This window comes from Salvelinus sp. IW2-2015, unplaced genomic scaffold (genome assembly GCF_002910315.2).
Source record: "Salvelinus sp. IW2-2015 unplaced genomic scaffold, ASM291031v2 Un_scaffold1509, whole genome shotgun sequence".
Lineage (NCBI taxonomy): Eukaryota > Metazoa > Chordata > Actinopteri > Salmoniformes > Salmonidae > Salvelinus > Salvelinus sp. IW2-2015.
This window is the reverse complement of record NW_019942953.1, coordinates 134038-153405: the sequence shown is the minus strand read 5'-3', so window position 1 is coordinate 153405 and position 19368 is coordinate 134038. Positions and strand designations below refer to the sequence as shown.

The 19368-nt window shown below is 40.9% G+C and overlaps 1 protein-coding gene across 1 annotated transcript in view; it reads left to right on the top strand.

Annotated features, from left to right (window-relative positions):
• The window catches only part of LOC112071070 (NACHT, LRR and PYD domains-containing protein 12), a 30083-nt gene extending 19984 nt beyond the window's left edge, over positions 1 to 10099 (top strand). Inside the window, exons 10-14 of the mRNA XM_070439236.1 lie at positions 2354 to 2522; positions 2694 to 2864; positions 6686 to 6880; positions 6979 to 7013; positions 7314 to 10099. Of these exons, the coding sequence (XP_070295337.1) occupies positions 2354 to 2522; positions 2694 to 2864; positions 6686 to 6880; positions 6979 to 7013; positions 7314 to 7879 (1136 nt within the window). The 3' untranslated portion in view covers positions 7880 to 10099. The remainder of the gene's footprint in view (positions 1 to 2353; positions 2523 to 2693; positions 2865 to 6685; positions 6881 to 6978; positions 7014 to 7313) is intronic.
• Positions 10100 to 19368: the final 9269 nt, after the last annotated feature.

Here is a 19368-nt window from a genome sequence, read left to right as displayed (position 1 = left end):
TCACTAAGCTAAGGACCCTGGGACTAAACACTCCCTCTGAACTGGATCCTGGACTTCCTGACGGGCCTCCCCAGTGGTAAGGGTAGGTAACAAACACATCTGCCAGCTGACCTCAACATGGGGCCCCTCAGGGGTGCGTGCTCAGTCCCCTCCTGTACTCCCTGTTCACCTATGACTGCATGGCCAGGCACGACTCCAACACCATCATTAAGTTTGCCGCGACACAAACAGTGGTAGGGCCTGATCACCGACAACGTTGAGACAGCCTGTAGGAGGAGGTCAGAGACCTGGCCGTGTGGTACCAGGATAACACCTCTCCCTCAATGAGATCAAGACAAAGGAGATGATTGTGGACTACAGGAAAGAGGACTGAGCACACCCCCATTCTCATCGACGGGGCTATAGTGGAGCAGGGGAGAGATGCTTCAAGTTCCTTGGTGTTCACATCACCAATAAGCTAACATGGTCCAAACACACAAAGACAGTCATGAAGAGGGCACGACAAGTCTATTCCTCTCAGGAGACTGAAAAGATTTGGCATGGGTCCTCAGGTCCTCAAAACGTATACAGCTGCACCATCGAGAGCATCCGGACTGGTTGCATCACTGCCTGGTATAGCAACTGCTCGGCCCAGTACATCACTGGGGCAAAGCTTCCTGCCATCCAGGACCTATATACCAGGTGGTGTCAGAGGAAGGCCCTAAAAATTGTCAAAGACCCCAGCCAGCCTGGTCATAAACAGATCTCTCTGCTACCGCACGGCAAGCAGTACCGGAGCTCTAAGTCTAGGTCCAAAAGGCTGCTTAACAGCTTCTGCCTCCAAACCATAAGACTCCTGACCAGCTAATCAAATGTGAGATTTTTGGTGTCAACCGCTGTGTCTTTGTGAGACGCAGAGTAGGCAAACAGATCTCTGCATGTGTGGTTCCCACCGTGAAGCATGGAGGAGGAGGTGTGATGGTGTGGGGGTGCTTTGTTGGTGACACTGTCAGGGATTTATTTAGAATTCATGGCACACTTAACCAGCATGGCTACCACAGCATTCTGCAGCGATACGCCATCCCATCTGGTTTGCGCTTAGTGGGACTATCATTTGTTTTTCAACAGGACAATGACCCACCACACCTTCAGGCTGTGTAAGGGCTATTTGACCAAGGAGGAGAGTGATAGAGTGCTGCATCAGATGACCTGGTCTCCACAATCACCTGACTTCAACCCAATTTTGATGGTTTGGGATGAGTTGGACCGCGGAGTGAAGTAAAAGCATCCAACAAGTGATCAGCATATGTGGGAACTCCTTCAAGACTGTTGGAAAAGCATTCCAATTGAAGCTGGTTGAGAGAATGACAAGAGTGTGCAAAGCTGTCATCAAGAATCTAAATTCTAAAATATATTTGATTTGTTTTGCACTTTTTTGATTACTACATGATTCCGTGTGTGTGGTATTTCCTGGTTTGATGTCTTCACTGTTATTCTACAATGTAGAAAATAGTAAAAATAAAGAAAAACCCTTGAATGAGTAGGTGTGTCCAAACTTTTGACTGGTACTGTACATATTTACAAGTATCTTCACATAGGGATGTTTTTATTAGTTAAAACACAAACAGTTTGTTCTTATTAACATTAGAAAAAGGGCATTCTTAAATTCACTGTGTTGATTTTAATGCCTGATCTCGACGGGTAAATGATTCCAGTCAGTAGGGCCTTTGTACTGTATCTGAAAGATCATTCTCCAACCTCATGATGTTGTTGTACACTATGTGGCACTGTCTGTTTTTCAGGATATGCAGCTCATTATTGTGTAAATGAGAATTGGAATGTGGAAAGGGTTCTACACGGAACCAAAAGTGTTCTACCTAAGGTTCTCCTATGGGAACAGCAGAATAACCTTTTTTTCTAAGAGTGTAGTGAAGATGAGGATCAACTACAATTGCCTACCTTGTGAGTGGGAGGGGACTGGGAAAGGGTGAGGTCAAAAAAGGAAAGGAGTGGAAAGAAATGAGTCGAAGGTGTCGGGAGGTTGAAGTCTCCGAGTAGGGTCAGAGGTCAGCCATGGTCGGGGAATGAGCTATGCAGTATGTCCAACTCATCAATGAATAAAATACAATTGTTCACAGACTAGCAGACCCCCTAAATATGAGATGATCCTACCCCGTTATCTATTTCCCTGGGCATGATAGGAGGACGTCGGCACTCTTTAAATGTCCTTTATACCAAATCATGTCTGTCCCAGGTGCGTAGGTYTTAAAATTAGAATTCTGGAGGAGATGGCGATCCACACACTGTCAAAAAAGAGGAATGCCTAAATGCTGTATAAAATGTAATTCAAAAATGTATTTCTATTATAGGCTACGTGGATGTAACCTCACAGAGCGTTGTTGTGAAGCACTGGCCTCAGTTCTTAGCTCAAATTCCTCATGCCTGAGAAAGCTGAACTTGGGTGTGAATGACCTGCAGGATTCAGGAGTGAAGCTGCTCTCTGGCGGACTGGGCAGTCCAACCTGTAAACTACAGACACTGAGGTCAGTATTACTGGCGTTATTGAAGAGCAGAACCTTGTTGAATATCTTAATTTAGAATATTTATTTGAAAGCTTTTGAAATAAATATATTTTCAGGGAGTTCTGGTGTTACACTGTGCAAATACAGGTGAATTTTGATCCAATTTGTTTTGTCCAACTTGTTTTCTTTTAGGTTGAATAGATGTAAACTCACAGAAAGATGTTGCGAAGAGTTGGCCTCCGTTCTCATCTCAAACGCACACCTGAGAGAGCTGGATCTAAGTGACAATGACCTGCAGGATTCAGGAGTGGAGCTGCTGTCTGCTGGACTGGGGAGTCTGCAATGTAAACTGGAGACACTGAGGTGAATTATTTAGCAACCTGACTTTACAACTATATATTAACTTTGGCCCTCATTTATTAAATGAATGTGATTGATCGTAAAATGGACATTCGCTTATTTCCACGCAGGATTCTGTATTTAACAATATCAACGTGATCATATAGTGTGTTCGAATGAATCCCACGTCTCCTCTGAGATGTGCGTACAGTCAGTTTTACTGGTGAACAAGTGAGCGTCTGTACATAGAATATCAAATTGTTACTGTCACCTCTTGATATATCTTCTCTGATCTACTGTTCATACAACAGTGGATTCTTAAAACATTAAATGATAATTATATGGCTACTACTGTAATAAAAATAACAATTAAATAATAATAATATGGCATCTACTGTCTAATAACAATAACAATTAAATAATAATAATATGGCAACTACTGTCTAATAATAACAATTAAATACTAATAGTATGGTAGCTAATGTCTAATGATAACTATTAAATAATAATATGGCAACTGTCTAATTACAATTAAATCATAAAATGACAACGTCTAATAATAACAATTAAATAATATTAATCATAAAAAATGAAAACTTAGATTAAAGCATAAAGGTTCTCTCGAGTGGCATAGTGTTCTAAGGCACTGCATTGCAGTGCTTGAGGCGTTACTACAGACCCGGGTTCGATCCCAGGCTGTGCCGCGACCGGGAGACACACGAGGCGGCACACAATTGGCCCAGCGTCGTCCGGGTTAGGGGAGGGTTTGGCCTGCTGGGATGTCCTTGTCCACTCGCGCTTTAGCGACTCCTTGTGGCGGGCCGGGCTCATGCACGCTGACTTCGGTGGCCAGTTGTATGTTGTTTCCTCCGACACATTGGTGCGGCTGGCTTCTGGGTTAAGCGAGAAGTGRGTCAAGATGCAGTGRGGCTTGGCAGGGTCGTGTTTCGTAGTACACATGGCTCTCGCCCTTTGCCTCTCCTGAGTCCGTACCGGAGTTGCATCGATAGGACAAGAATGTACCTACCAATTTGGATATCACTGAAAAGTTAAAAAAATAAAAAAAAATAAACATTTTTACAACTAATAATAGGCCTACAACTAATATAAACGACTGCTACAACTACTCATACAACTGATATAAACTACTGCTACAACTGATATAAACTACTGCTACAACTGATTTAAACTACTGCTACAACTGATATAAACTACTGCTACAACTACTAATACAACTAATATAAACTACTGCTACAACTACTANTACTGCTACAACTACTAATACAACTAATATAAACTACTGCTACAACTACTACTACAACTAATATAAACTACTGCTACAACTACTAATACAACTAAGTACCTTTTTATATATACATACATATTTACAAATAGCTTCACATGGAGATCTTTTTATTAGTTAAAAATACTACGTTTCTTCTTAACATTTAAAAAAAAGGCTTTCTTAAATTCACTGTGTGATTGTAATGCCCTGATCTCCATTAGTACATTTTTCCGTTTGGCCTTTGTACAGTGCCTTCAGAAAGTATTCACACCCCTTGACTTTTTCCACATTTTGTTGTGTTACAGCCTAAATTTAAAATGGATTKAATTGAGATTTTCTGTCACCGGCCTACATACAATACCCCATAATGTCAAAAATGAATATTTTTTCTTGAAATGTAAAACATTTATATAAAATGAAAAGTTGAAATGTCGTGAGTCAATAGGTATTCAACCCCTTTTGTTATAGCAAGCCTAAATAAGTTCAGGAGTAGAAATGTGATTAACAAGTCACATTAAGTTTAATTGACATGATTTTTGAATGACTACCTCATCTCTGTACCCCACACATACAATTATCTGTAAGGACCCTCAATCGAGCAGTGAATTTCAAGCAACCACAAAGACCAGGGAGGTTTTCCAATGCCTCACAAAGAAGGGCACTTATTGGTAGATGGTTTAGAAGAAAATTAAACAGACATTGAATGTCCCTTTCACCATGGTGAAGTTATGAATTACACTTTGGATGGTGTATCAATACACCCAGTAACTACAAAGATACAGGCGTCCTTCCTAKCTCAGTTGCCAGTAAGGAAGGAAACTGCTCAGGGATTTCACCATMAYGCCAATGGGGACTGTAAAACAGTTAGAGTTTAATGACTGTTGTAGGAGAAAACTATCACATCCAAAATTTTAACTACAACATTGTAGTTACTCCACAATACTAACCTAATTGACAGAGTGAAAAGAAGGAAGCCTGTATATAATTATAATCCTGTTTGCATTAAGGCACTAACGTAAAACTGCAAAACATGTGGCAAAGAAATGTATTTAATGTTCTGAATACAAAGCGTTATGTTTGGGGCAAATCCAACACAACACATCACTGAGTACCACTCTTCATATTTTCAAGCATGGTGGTGGCTGCATCATGTTATGGGRATGAATGTCATTGTTAAGGACTGGGAAGTTTTTTTTAGGATAATAATAAATGGAATAGAGCTAAGCACAGGCAAAATCCTAGAGGAAAACCTGGTTCAGTCTGCTTTCCAACAGACACTGGAAGACAAATTCACTTTTCATCTGAACAGTACAATAACTTTAAACACAAAGTCAAATATAAACTGGAGTTGCTTACCAATAAGACAGTGAATGTTCCCGAGTGGTCTAATTACAGTTTTGACTTAAACCGACTTGAAAATCTATGGCAAGTCTTAAAAATGGCTGTCTAGCAATGATTCTAATATGTATTGATTCAGGGGGTTGAACACTTATCTAATCAAGATATATTAGCGTTTATTTTTTATTTTTATTTTTTTTTACAAATGTTAGAATTTCTTCCACTTTGAAATGTATGTATTTTGTGTAGACCTTTGACAAAAAACAACAACAATTATATCAATTTTAATCTCACTTTGTAACACAACAAAATGTGGACAAAGTCAAGGGGTGTGAATACTTTCTGAAGGCACTGTATATGAAAGATCTTACTCCAACCTCATGATGTGATTGCTGCTGTTGTTGGAGTAGTTGTATGTATCACTATGTTTCTCAGTGTAGGTAGTTATTGCAAATGTGAACTGGTTTATCTGGTTAAATAAAGGTTAAATAAATCAAATCAAGTAGCCGATCTGGGTCTCTGACTAGCGTAGCGGCTAGTGGGCTCTCCCTGGCTACGGTTCAACATTTATTTGCATGTAATTGTAGCAAATGTCAAATATATCGTCCCTGAATATGAAACAATTTGTTTAGAAAACAAATAGCCCTTTAAATAGTTGTCAAGATGTGGGTGTAGCTGGTGCATTGGAAGTCAMGCGCAGGAGAGCAGAGATGAGTGGACAAGGCACTTTACTGAGGCAACATCATAAGAATAGAACGCAATCGCGTCACAAAAACAAATGCTCTCAGAACAGGTGAGGCAGAACTAAGTACAAAATAACAAGGTACAAAGTACAGGCTGTCAAAAAGCGCGGGTGTAAAATAGAACCCGACGCAAACCAGCCGGAAGTGTGCCAACCTGACAATCAACAATTACACACACAGACATGGGGGGAACAGAGGGTTAAATACACGGCATGTAATGAGGGAATGAATACCAGGTGTGTGGGAAAACAAGACAAAACAAATAGAAAAATTAAAGGTGGATCGGCGATGGCTAGAAGACCGGTGACGTCGACCGCCGAACGCCGCCCGAACAAGGAGAGGGACCAACTTCGGCAGAAGTCGTGACAATAGTTCCCTCCTGATACGCCTAGTGTTAGTGGCCGCCCCCAATACATTACAATTCCACTTCATTACATTAGCCACTAAGATGTAGCCTTTTTTTAAAATATTTTTTTTAGGCTGAACCGATGTAACATCACAAAGAACAACTCAACTCTCAGCTCAAACTCATCACACCTGAAAGAACTGGACCTGAGTTACAGTCAGCCAGGAGACCCAGGAGATCTAGGAGATCTAGAAGACCCAGGAGACCCAGGAGTAGAGCTGCTCACTGCTGCCCTGGAGGATCCTCAATATCATCTCAAAACAGTCCGGTAAAACAGTTCTGTTTTTAATCTGTCAAATGTAAACAAATGTACAATATACAATAAGGTTTTCAGAGTCACTTCATGTCCTTGTGGTTTTCTTGCAGTGGCCACGGTGAAGAGTTTTTGCTGTTTCAGAGATGTAAGTTATTTGCTGTTAAATCAAGCTTTTACGTCTTGAATAGGGCAWATTACTAAGTATCCAAAAAGTATGAAAAAACAGCACACTAGTGAAGGCGGACGGCCAACCATGACTTCATTCCATTTGTCATTTTTCATTGCAGAGTGTATGAAGGAACAACACATTTTTTTCATGTAGTTTTTATCAGGCTTATTACGAATGAAGCCGGTCGTCCGTCTTCACTAATGTTTTGAAAATTGTTCTGGATACTTACAGCGCATTGCATAATGACTTTTACATACTCTGTTCTTCCTTGATTAGCCTCAGTAGTTGCATGTGAGCTAACACTGGACCCGAACACAGCGTACAGACATCTCTCTCTGTCTGAGGACAACAGAAAGGTGACATGGGAGAAAGAAGAGCAACTGTATCCTGATCACCCAGACAGATTTATGGACTGGACACAGGTGCTTTGTAGAGAAGGTCTGACTGGGCGCTGCTACTGGGAGGCAGAGTGGAGCGGGGATTTGGTTGATATAGCAGTAACGTATAAAGGAATCAGCAGGAAAGGAGTGGGGAAAGACTGTGGGTTTGGATTTAATGACAAGTCCTGGAGAATGTTGTGCTCTGATCAGAAGTACACTGCCTTGTACAATAATAGGTGTACTTTCATACCTGTCCCCTGCTCCAACAGAGTGGGAGTGTATCTGGACTGGCCGGCTGGCACTCTGTCCTTCTACAGCATCTCCTCAGACACAGCAACTCTACTGCACACGTTCCAAGCCAAATTCACTAAACCTCTTTACCCAGGGTTTAGGCTTTGGGTTGGCTCTTCAGTGACCCTGTGCCATGTAGACACCAAAGCTTTCAAAGAAACACAGTCATAAGTTTGTCATAATTGTGACGGCCACACATTTGATGTGTTCAGTGAAACAAAAGACCAATTAGTGGGAAAAAAGATCAGAATTTGTCTGCCTAACTAAACGCAGCCATTGAGCGGCACATAAAAAATTAGTTTACTCATGCAGTTTAAAATTCACTTTGCATAACACACCAAGCTTTAAAAGACGCATGGTTTTCAAATATCCTACAAATATTTATTAAAAGAGAGAACTTGCCCAAGCCTCCCTCATTTCTCCTTCACCCAAATCCAGATAGCTGATGTTCTGAAAGAGTTGCAAAATCTGGACCCCTACAAATCAGCTGGGCTAGACGATCTGGACCCTCTCTTTCTAAAATTATCTGCCGCAATTGTTGCAACCCCTATTACTAGTCTGTTCAACCTCTCTTTCGTATCGTCTGAGATCCCCAAAAATTGGAAAGCTGCCACGGTCATCCCCCTCTTCAGAGGGGGAGACACTCTAGACCCAAACTGCTACAGACCTATATGTATTCTACCCTGCCTTTTCTAAGTTCTTCGAAAGCCAAGTTAACAAGCAGATCACCGACCATTTCGAATTCCACCGTACCTTCTCCGCTTTGCAATCTGGTTTCCGAGCTGGTCATGGATCCACATCAGSCATGCTCAAGGTCCTAAACGATATCATAACCGCCATCGATAATAGACAATACCGTGCAGCCATATTCATCGACCTGGCCAAGGCCTTCGACTCAATCACCACATTCTTATCAGCAGACTCAACAGCCTTGGTTTCTCAAAAGATTGCCTCGCCTGGTTCACCAACTCCTTCTCAGACAGAGTTCAGTGTCTCAAATCGGAGGGCTTCTTGTCCGGACCTCTGGTAGTCTCTATGGGGGTGCCTCAGGGTTCAATTCTCGGGCCGACTCTCTTCTCTGTATACATCAATGATGTCGCTCTTGCTGCTGGTGATTCTCTGATCCACCTCTACGCAGACGACACCATTCTGTATACTTCTAGCCCTTCTTTGGACACTGTGTTAACTAACCTCCAGATGAGCTTCAATGCCATATAACTCTCCTTCCGTGGCCTCCAACTTAATTAAAAGTAAAACTAAATGCATGCTCTTCAACCGATCGCTGCCCGTACGTCCAGCATCACTACTCTGGACGGTTCTGACTTAAAAATATGTGGACAACTACAATCACCTCGGTGTCTGGTTAGACTGTAAACTCTCCTTCCAGACTCGCATTAAGCATCTCCAATCCAAAAATTAAATCTAGAATCGGCTTCCTATTTCGCAACAAAGCATCGTTCACTCATGCTGCCAAACATACCCAGGTGCAGCCGCAGAGCACCGTCAGCGGCCGCCTTATTCTGTTAAGGTGCAGAGAGATTAAGGCAATACGATTTATTTTATGAATATGTTGATTTATGTACAGTACACTGATTTCTAAGGATGCCAATTTTTGTGTTAGTGATGGTACTTCATGATTATTGATTTGATATTTTGATACTGGTTCTACTGTGTTGTATTGTGGTACAGTATGTATTTATTAATGCTGTTAGATATGCTATGGTTATAGGACAATAACCACCCGAGCCACTGCCTGTTCCCCCCGCTATCATGCAGAAGGCGAGGTCATCAAAGCTGGGACCYAGAGACTGAAAAACAGCTTCTAAGGCCGTCAGACTGTTAAACAGCCACCACTAACATTGAGTGGCTGCTGCCAACATACTGACTCAAATCTCTAGCCACTTTAATAATAAAAAATTGGATGTGTCACTTTAAACAATGCCACTTCATATAATGTTTACCTACCCTACATTACTCATCTCATATATACTCTATACCATCTACTGCATATTGCCTATGCCGTTCGGCCATCGTTCATCCATATATTTATATGTACATATTCTTATTCATTCCTTTACACTTGTGTGTATTAGGTAGTTGTTGTGAAATTGTTAGATTACTTGTTAGATATTACTTAGATGGTTGGAACTAGAAGCACAAGCATTTCGCTACACTCGCAATAACATCTGCTAACCATGTGTATGTGACCAATAAGATTTGATTTGATTTGGTTGATCTATGGTTTTATGTAACATTTTTTTATGGCTCTTGACTTTCTATTCTGTATTCTGTTTTTGTTTCATACGGTATGTGTATTTTGTCAAACATTGTTTGTCAAAATGCTTTTTGATACTACATGTATACGTTTTGACTATAACCATTTAAAACATTTGCATAAAAGCTCCATAGACTTCAATGGTACATTTTTTTTGGGGGGGGGGGGGGGGTGATTCGCCACTGCTCTTGAACCGTCTAAGCTACAAACACCAAACCAACATTGTAATCTGCAGTCTTAACTTAGATTGCTTCAACACAGCTTTTTGCTACCAATTATACTTTATAAACTATAAAGCTTGTTGAGTAACACTTACTATGAAGGGGAAAATGGAGTCCGATACATCTCTGTTTGGCATTAAGGAAATACAGTGCATTCGGAAAGTATTCAGACTTGACTCCCCTGGACTTTTTCCACATGTTGTTACGTTACAGCCTTATTCAACAATGGATTAAATTAAATGTTTTCCTCATCAATCGACACACAATAACCCATAATAACAAAGTGAAAACAGGTTTTTGAAATGTTTTGCTAATTTATTAATAACAAAAAAACTTATTCACATAAGTATTCAGACCCTTTGCTTAGAGACTCGAAAATTCCGATCTGGTGTATCCTGTTTCCATTGATCATCKTTGAGATGTTTCTATAACTTGATTGGAGTCCACCTGTGGTAAATTCAATTGATTGGAAATGATTTGGAAAGGCACACACCTGTCTATATAAGGTTCCACAGTTGACAGTGCATGTCAAAGAAAAATGAGGTCGAAGGAATTGTCCGTAGAGCTCAGAGACAGGATTGTGTCGACGCACAGATATGGGGGATGGTACCAAAAAAAGTCTGCAGCATTGAATGTCCCCAAGAACACAGTGGCCTCCATCATTCTTAAATGGAAGAAGTTTGGAACCACCAAGACTCTTCCTAGATCTGGGCAATTGAACAATCAGGGGGAGAAGGGCCTTGGTCAGGGAGGTGACCAAGAACCTGATGGTCACTCTGAGCGCTCCAGAGTTCCTCTGTGGAGATGGGAGAACCTTCCAGAAGGACAACCATCTCTGCAGTATTCCACCAATCAGGCCTTTATGGTAGAGTGGCCAGACGGAAGCCACTCCTCGTTAAATCACATGACAGCCCACTTGGAGTTTYCCAAAAGGCGCCTAAAGGACTCTCAGACCATGAGAAACCAGATTTTCTGGTCTGATGAAACCAAGATCGAACTCTTTGGCCTGAGCGTCACACCTGGAGGAATCCTGGCACCATCCCTACGGTGAAGCATGGTGGCAGCATCATACTGTGGGGATGTTCTTCAGCAGCAGTGACTGGGAGACTATTCAGGATCAAGGGAAAGATGAATGGAGTAAAGTACAGAGAGAGAGATCCTTGACGAAAACCTGCTCCAGAGTGCTCAGAAAATCGGACTCGGGCGAAGGTTTACCTTTCAACAGGACAAAGACCCTAAGCACACTGCCAAGACAATGCAGGAGTGGCTTAGGGACAAGTGTCTGAATGTCTTTGAGTGGCCCGGACTTGAACCTGATCGAACATCTCTGGAGAGACCTGAAAATAGCTGTGCAGCGACGGTCCCCATCCAACCTTACAGAGCTTGAGAGGATCTGCAGAGAAGAATGGGAGAAACTCCCAAATACAGGTGCCAATTTTGTAGCTTCATACCCAAGAAGACTCAAGGCTGTAATCGCTGCCAAAGGTGCTTCAACAAAGTACTGAATACTTGTGATATTAAATATTTTGTGCAAAATGAGAAAAAAAAGTGCTTTGTAATTATGGGGAATTGTGTGTAGATTGATGAGGGGGGAAAAAACAATTTAATCCATTTTAGAATAATGCTGTAATGTAACAAAATGTGGAAAAAGTCAAGGGGCATGAGTACTTTCCGAATACACTGTAGGGCYGCAGGTAGCCTAGCGGTTAAGAGTGTTGGGCCAGTAACTGAGAGGACGCTGGATTGAATCCCTGAACCGACTAGGTGACAAATCTGTCCATGTGTACTTGAGCAAGCCACTTGATCCTAATTGCTCTGGAAAAGAACATTTGCTAAATGACTAAAACGTGTAAATGTAGATTAGGAGTAAGGCCCTGCGACAGGCTAGCATCCTGTCCAGAGTGTGTACATCAAGCTTAATCATGCTACAGAAACAGGAGATCTGCTCCTATGAGCCATTTAGCTCAAGGCTAGTTACTTCCTTTTAACATGGACAAAGAGATGCTTGTCCTTTCTGTACAGTTCTGGGTATTTAAATATAGCTTATACTGTAGTGCAATAAAACKAGCTGCAGTGGCATATCTATATTTCAGTTAAGTGTTTCTGTAAATTGTGTAGCAGTTCTTGGAATATTTATTTTTCCCAGAGATGTTTTCTATAGACATTCACCATTCAAAAACCTCATGGAGCGTCCTCCATTTTGTTTTCTTCAATGGTGGGATTGGTGGATATTCTTCTGATTTGAAAGAGGTTCAAATAGTAAGCCTTTTATTCAGAAAGACAAGAATAAACCACGAAAATGACAGTCACACAGCACCCCTACAATTTCCTCTGTCTTTTGTCATGCCCGAAGCGAATAGAGAAGCAGTGGAGAATGGAACAATAGAGAGGAGATGAAAGGTGTGGGGGAAAACAGGTGGAAGTAGAGAGAGAGAAAATAATAGAAAAGGAGAAAAGGAGTGGGTGGTTGAGAGGAAGGAGGACACGGCCGCTAGCCTTTATGGTGAGTCTCCCCTTGTCGGTACAGAGCCTCTCCTGCATCAAGACCCCTATACTGTACTGTTCTAATCCTAGACTATACTATACTATGCATCTTTGTGGCCAATACCTGGAGATTTCACCAACCTTAGAGATCCGCAGACAAATCCCTGAAGAACAACAAGACCCCTGGCCCTGACAGCATCCCTGCTGAGATGTTCAAACCCCGTGCACCCCGAAACACTCTGTTCATTACCAAAGTCTGGGAGCATGAAACCGTCTCCCGGAGAGTGGTGGCACGCCAACATAATATCATAACAAGTCCACTTGTGGCTGTTGCTGCCAAAGTCCAGTTCACAGACTGGTCCAGAACATCACTGAAGACCTGCTAACTGAGTCACAGTGTGGTTTCAGGAGAAACGGGAGCGCCGTGGACATGACAGCTTGTTGGTGATGTGGACACCAAGGAACTTGAAGCTCTCAACCTGTTCCACAGTCAGCCCCGTCGATGAGAATGGAGGAGTGCTCGGTCCTCCTTTTCCTGTAGTCCACAATCATCTCCACAATCATCTCCACAATCATCTCCGATCTGTGTAGATCAGCAATAAATGTTTGGACTTAGCCTAATACTGAAGCATGTCTGTTCTACAAAATATATTCCCAAATATTGTATTTCCTCTGTTTAGCTGTGTGCACTGAACTGACATGTATGATTGTAGCTGACACTCAGATGTTCTGTTAAAGGGATTTAAATAGTCTAGAATGCACCGCTGTGCTCAACTCAAACAGTGATGCGTAAAGCCTCCACTTTATTACTCAGGTCAAGATGCAACTTTCCAGTGCTGCCCATTTTTTTGCCATGTAATGCTGTTATTAAAACGAGTCGGACAACCCCATAGTAGATGAGTTAAATTGGCTTGTTGCTGTGTGCTTTAGGAGAGAAATATTCAGTTGCAATGTATTCATGTATTCTGACAAGCAGTCAATGCATTTTTGAAACCATTTTTGGCAGATGTATTTTGAAAGCAGTAACCTTTGTTAAAAAAAAGAATGYGGAACCAGTTTTTGCTACCATTTTTTTAATTTCTGTACTCCTCCAGTGGCATCCTTTTACAAAATCAGCTACAACCGGAGTTTCAAGCATGGTTTAGGAGCAGCTGCATGACAATAGTGATGGGTCGTTCGCGAACYAAACAGCTCTTTTTTGAACACACATTTCACTATATGACATAATGTTTTAGGCTTTTTCCATGTTTTTTCAATGTTTAAGCCTTACTGAACAAAGAGCCGTTTGGGAGCCAAATGAACATGGCTCTTGTAGGTGAATGGAGCCAAATGATCCGGCTCACAGAAAAGACTCGGAATGCCCATCACTACAGAACAGAGTTCAAAGGGGACAATAATGTTTAAAAGGGCAATTACATATTTTGTAATAGAAACCATTTTTCCCCTTCTTTTTAAATGTTTTATTATTTATATATTTGTATTTATAATGAAACAATAATTAATAATAATATCGATCAGGATGTTGTTCCCAGTGGGGTAAATGCAGATGGACAAACGGTATGCTTCTCCCTATGTACATTTTAAGCCACTATGCTGCATCAGTTGGGCAACAGGTGATAATGCTTATTGCTAATAGCAACTGTGATAATAAACCATATGGTCCAATATGTAAACACAGTTTTAACATCTTTAACCTGTCTCCTCCCCTTCATTTTTACCAATATGTTTTTGGGCTCATTTCTGGAGATAGTAATTGTATTTCATTTGGTGTCGGCATCATTTAATTATAATTCATTTTGGAGTAATATGACCTTTTAAAAAGTCACCAGAACTGAGCTTCTCAGTACTTCTTTCTAGAAATGATCCCGGGGGAGGACCACCTCAGCAAGGGGACTGGAATTAGTCAAACTCGCAGTTTAATAKATGCACAAAATGATCCTCTTTCCCTAAAAGCATGATGGTCATGACTTTCTGACATGAAAGGGCAGGTTAATTTGGCCCCAGACAATCGATCTGAGATCGACTTAAGTTTCAGTCACAGCATTTTTATTTTATTTTAAACCCTGCACTTTTGGGCAAAGCATGTTGCTGGCTCACACCTAAGAACCAATTTGTTATGTAACTTGTGTCTAGGATTCCTGTTCCTCTCAGTGTGTCTTGGTACACAACTCCGATTTGAGTTATCAGTTTAAGATCTTAGATACTGTATTATCGACAGTGTTTTCAAACGGCAACAATGTGGGAGATTGGGTATTAAAGAACTACATAAAGAGGACCTAATAGCTTTTAGCAACCAGCAGAAAAATAGCATGGGACAATGCTTTGTGATTCGTTACACCACTTCTATCCGACAACAACATTATCATCTACTTTACTCCTATACTTTTTTTGTAATGTTTAAGATTCTAAAGCCTGACTCAGCCCCACCAATGGGGGGACAGATTTAGAGGTCAGGCCTAAAACCAAGCGAGACGTCAGCCCTGATAGAGTGTCAGGATTAGTGGTGACTAACCCCGTGGCTTGGCTATTATCTGGTGTATCTGGTTGTGACGTCAGCAAGTCTCTGGGGGTATTGCCACAGATATGATGCGTGCGCATGATAGTAGTGTTCACTTCAGGCACCAATTGAATTATCTGTCTGAACTAATGGTTTTGAGACTGAAGAGTTAACCTTCTCATAACCCTCTTTTGAAGAAACAAGTTGGTTCTCGTTTGTGTGTATTGGTGCTTACTGTGTTTTGGGGGCGTTGTCTGTCTGCCTGTCTGTATTGGGTACATAAAGCATTTTTGGTGTCTATACCTGTATGTTTGTCTTTGAAAGAAAAAGTATATTAATTCAAACGAGTATTTCGCAGACAATGTTATTGTTGAATCCATGTTGAACCCATGTTGAACCCATGTTGAACCCAGGTGAACCCATGTTGAACCCGGGTGAACCCATGTTGAACCCATGTTGAACCCGGGTGAACCCATGTTGAACCCAGGTGAACCCATGTTGAACCCGGGTGAACCCATGTTGAACCCATGTTGAACCCAGGTGAACCCATGTTGAACCCATGTTGAACCCATGTTGAACCCAGCTGAACCCATGTTAAACCCAAGTGAACCCAGGTGTCAAAGAGAGCACATGCATTCTGACGTCTTTATTGGGTAACTGGTGTCATCAATTTGATCCAGGCACAAATCACCATTTGTGATTTTTTCAAGGAACATTTCCAACTCTTCCCCTGAGTCGAGTGAATTAACCCCAGACTTGATCCAAACTATCTCTGTTTAGACCATCGTCCTTGTCTTTCATTGTCGTATTTTCCCAGTTTTCATTCTTTATTCTTTCTTTCCTGTGCTTCTTTCCTACACTATCCCCACCATTCTTCCACTCCTGTATCCATCTCTTTGTTCCCTGTGTGTGTGGAGTGCCGTGTAGCATTGGCAGCGGATCTGGTTTCTGCTGCTCCTTTATGAGTGAAAGTGGATGAGGACATCAGACTGACATCTAATAGTGACGAGGACATCAGACTGACATATATTAGTGATGAGGACATCAGACTGACATATACAGTGGGGCAAAAAAGTATTTAGTCAGCCACCAATTGTGCAAGTTCTCCTGTAATTTTCATCATAGGTACACTTCAACTATGGACAGACAAAATGGAAAAAAAAAATCCAGAAAATCACATTGTAGGATTTTAAATGAATTTATTTGCAAATTATGGTGGAAAATAAGTATTTGGTCACCTAACAAACAAGCAAGATTTCTGGCTCCCACAGACCTCTTTAAGAGGCTCTCTGTCTCCACTCGTTACTGTATTAATGCACCTGTTTGAACTTGTTATCAGTATAAAAGACACCTGTCCACAACCTCAAACAGTCACACTCCAAACTCCACTATGGCCAAGACCAAAGAGCTGTCAAAGGACACCCAGAAACAAAATTGTAGACCTGCACCAGGCTGGGAAGACTGAATCTGGCAATAGGTAAGCAGCTTGGTTTGAAGAAATCAACTGTGGGAGCAATTATTAGGAAATGGAAGACATACAAGACCAGTATAAATCTCCCTCGATCTGGGGCTCCACGCAAGATCTCACCCCGTGGGGTCAAAATGATCACAAGAACGGTGAGCAAAAATCCCAGAACCACACGGGGGGACCTAGTGAATGACCTGCAGAGAGCTGGGACCAAAGTAACAAAGCCTACATCAGCAAGGGCATTGAAGATGAAATGTGCTGGGGTCTTTCAGCATGACAAATGATCCCAAACACAACCGCCGGCAACGAAGGAGTGCTTCGTAAGAAGCATTTAAGGTCCTGAGTGGCCTAGCCAGTCTCCAGATCTCAACCCCATAGAAAATCTTTGGAGGGAGTTGAAAGTCCTGTTGCCCAGCAACAGCCCCAAACATCAGTGCTCTAGAGGAGATCTGCATGAGGAATGGGCCAAAATACCAGCAACAAGTGTGTGAAAACCTTGTGAGACTTACAGAAAATGTTTGACCTCTGTCATTGCCAACAAAGGTATATATAACAAAGTATTGAGATAAACTTTTTTATTATTGACCAAATACTTATTTTCACCATTAATTTGCAAATAAATTCATTAAAAATCCTACAAAGTGATTTTCTGGTTTTTTTTCTATTTTGTCTGTCATAGTTGAAGTGTACCTATGATGAAATTACAGGCATCTCTCATCTTTTTAAGTGGAAGAACTTGCACAATTGGTGGGCTGACTAAATATCTTTTGTCCCACTGTATTAGTGATGAGAGATCAGACTGACATCTATTAGTGACATGAGACACATCAGACTGACATCCTTAGTGATGAGTGATGAGTGACACTCATGACATGAACATCTAAATTTAGTGATGAGGACATCAGACTACAGATTATTGTGATGAGGACCTCAGACTGACATCTATTAGTGATGAGGACATCAGACTGACATCTATTAGTGATGAGGACATCAGACTGACATATATTAGTGATGAGGACATCAGACTGACATATATTAGTGATGAGGACCTCAGACTGACATCTATTAGTGATGAGGACATCAGACTGACATATATTAGTGATGAGGACCTCAGACTGACATCTATTAGTGATGAGGACCTCAGACTGACATATATTAGTGATGAGGGCTTGGTGGTTACAGGAACCAATGGCTTGGATTTGCATCCTACCTCCGGCGGTAGTCAGACAAGCATTGAGTGTAGACAGATCTGCACAGAGAAACTATTTAAAGCGTAATTATTCCACCCTCTAAATCATTGACAGGTGGCATCATTGACTTTATTACATCAATACGTTATTTTGAAAGATTAGATGTGAAATAATATGCATATAGGAAGCGACCAGAAAATCTAGTCACAATGCAGACACAGTGGACTGATAACAAACACATTTTAATACCATGTGGAGACACATTTCGTGAAATGTGGGCACAATCAGAATGTAGACAGGATCAGGACAAAGGACCCATTTTAGCACCAGGTATAAACGGGGCTACTGAAGAGGCGTTTGAAATGGCATTGCGAGCGTTATGAAGGATGTTGTTTTTCTAAATTGCTTGTCTTTTTTTTGTTGTTGCTTGAAAACGCTTTGAGATTATTTATGTAATGAAGAGCATTATACAAGTTGAATAAATAATAATAATAATTATTGTTATTATTATTTTTATTATGATTATTGCTATTATTATGATTATTGTTATTATTGCTATTATTATGATTATTGTTATTATTGCTATTATTATGATTATTGTTATTATTATTATTATTTTTGGTATTATTGTTATTGTTATTATTGATGTTTATTATTATTATTATTACTATTAGCAGATTGGGGTGATGACAGTTGATATAAAGCTGAAACCAACCCTCACTTGACCCTTTTAAGCCACGCCAATAGAATGTTAAACAAAGAATAAAAAGTATTCAAGGTCTCATTTCTCACGATGATTTAACTGTCAGACATTTACATAATTACACGATAAAACCGTCAGGGTCTCATGGAAAAAGACTATGGAGAGGAAACCAAGTGTCTGTCTGGCAGAGTTGATGATTATACATTTAGGGCTAAAACAGTCTATTGCATACTATTGCATAACACAGAGTTTGACAGTCTGTGTGTCCTTACTGAAAGCCACCAGACCTTGACATGTTTAGATCTCTGCATGTCCTGTTATTCTCATTGAATAAACTTGTGCAGTTTGTAAGAACTTCCATTTTTCTTTAGATGTGAGAAACATTTCAGTTAAAGGGTTCTCCTAGTCTAGTGTGTGAAATCTCCTCTCTCGTTGTTGTGTGTAAGACTGTGATGTAAGACTGTTCATTGTCTCACAAATGCAGACCTGGGTTCAGGTAGCCTAGTGGTTAGAGCGTAGGATCAGAAACCGAAAGGTTGCAAGATCAAATCCCCGAGCTGAAAACTTAAAAGTCTGTCGTTCTGCCCCTGAACAAGGCTGTTAACCCACTGTTCCTAGGACGTCATTGAAAATAAGAATTTGTTCTTAACCGATTTGCCTAATAAAATAAAAACAGTATTAATTTTCTTTAAAATACTTTGAGCCATTGACTTACCCTGGCTGGACTACCAGATGGGCYGAGTTTGCACTTATGAGACTATTCCATTGGCTCCGTTGCGCCAGGCTAGCCTCAGGATCCTTTAAAGTATTTGAAAGAAAACT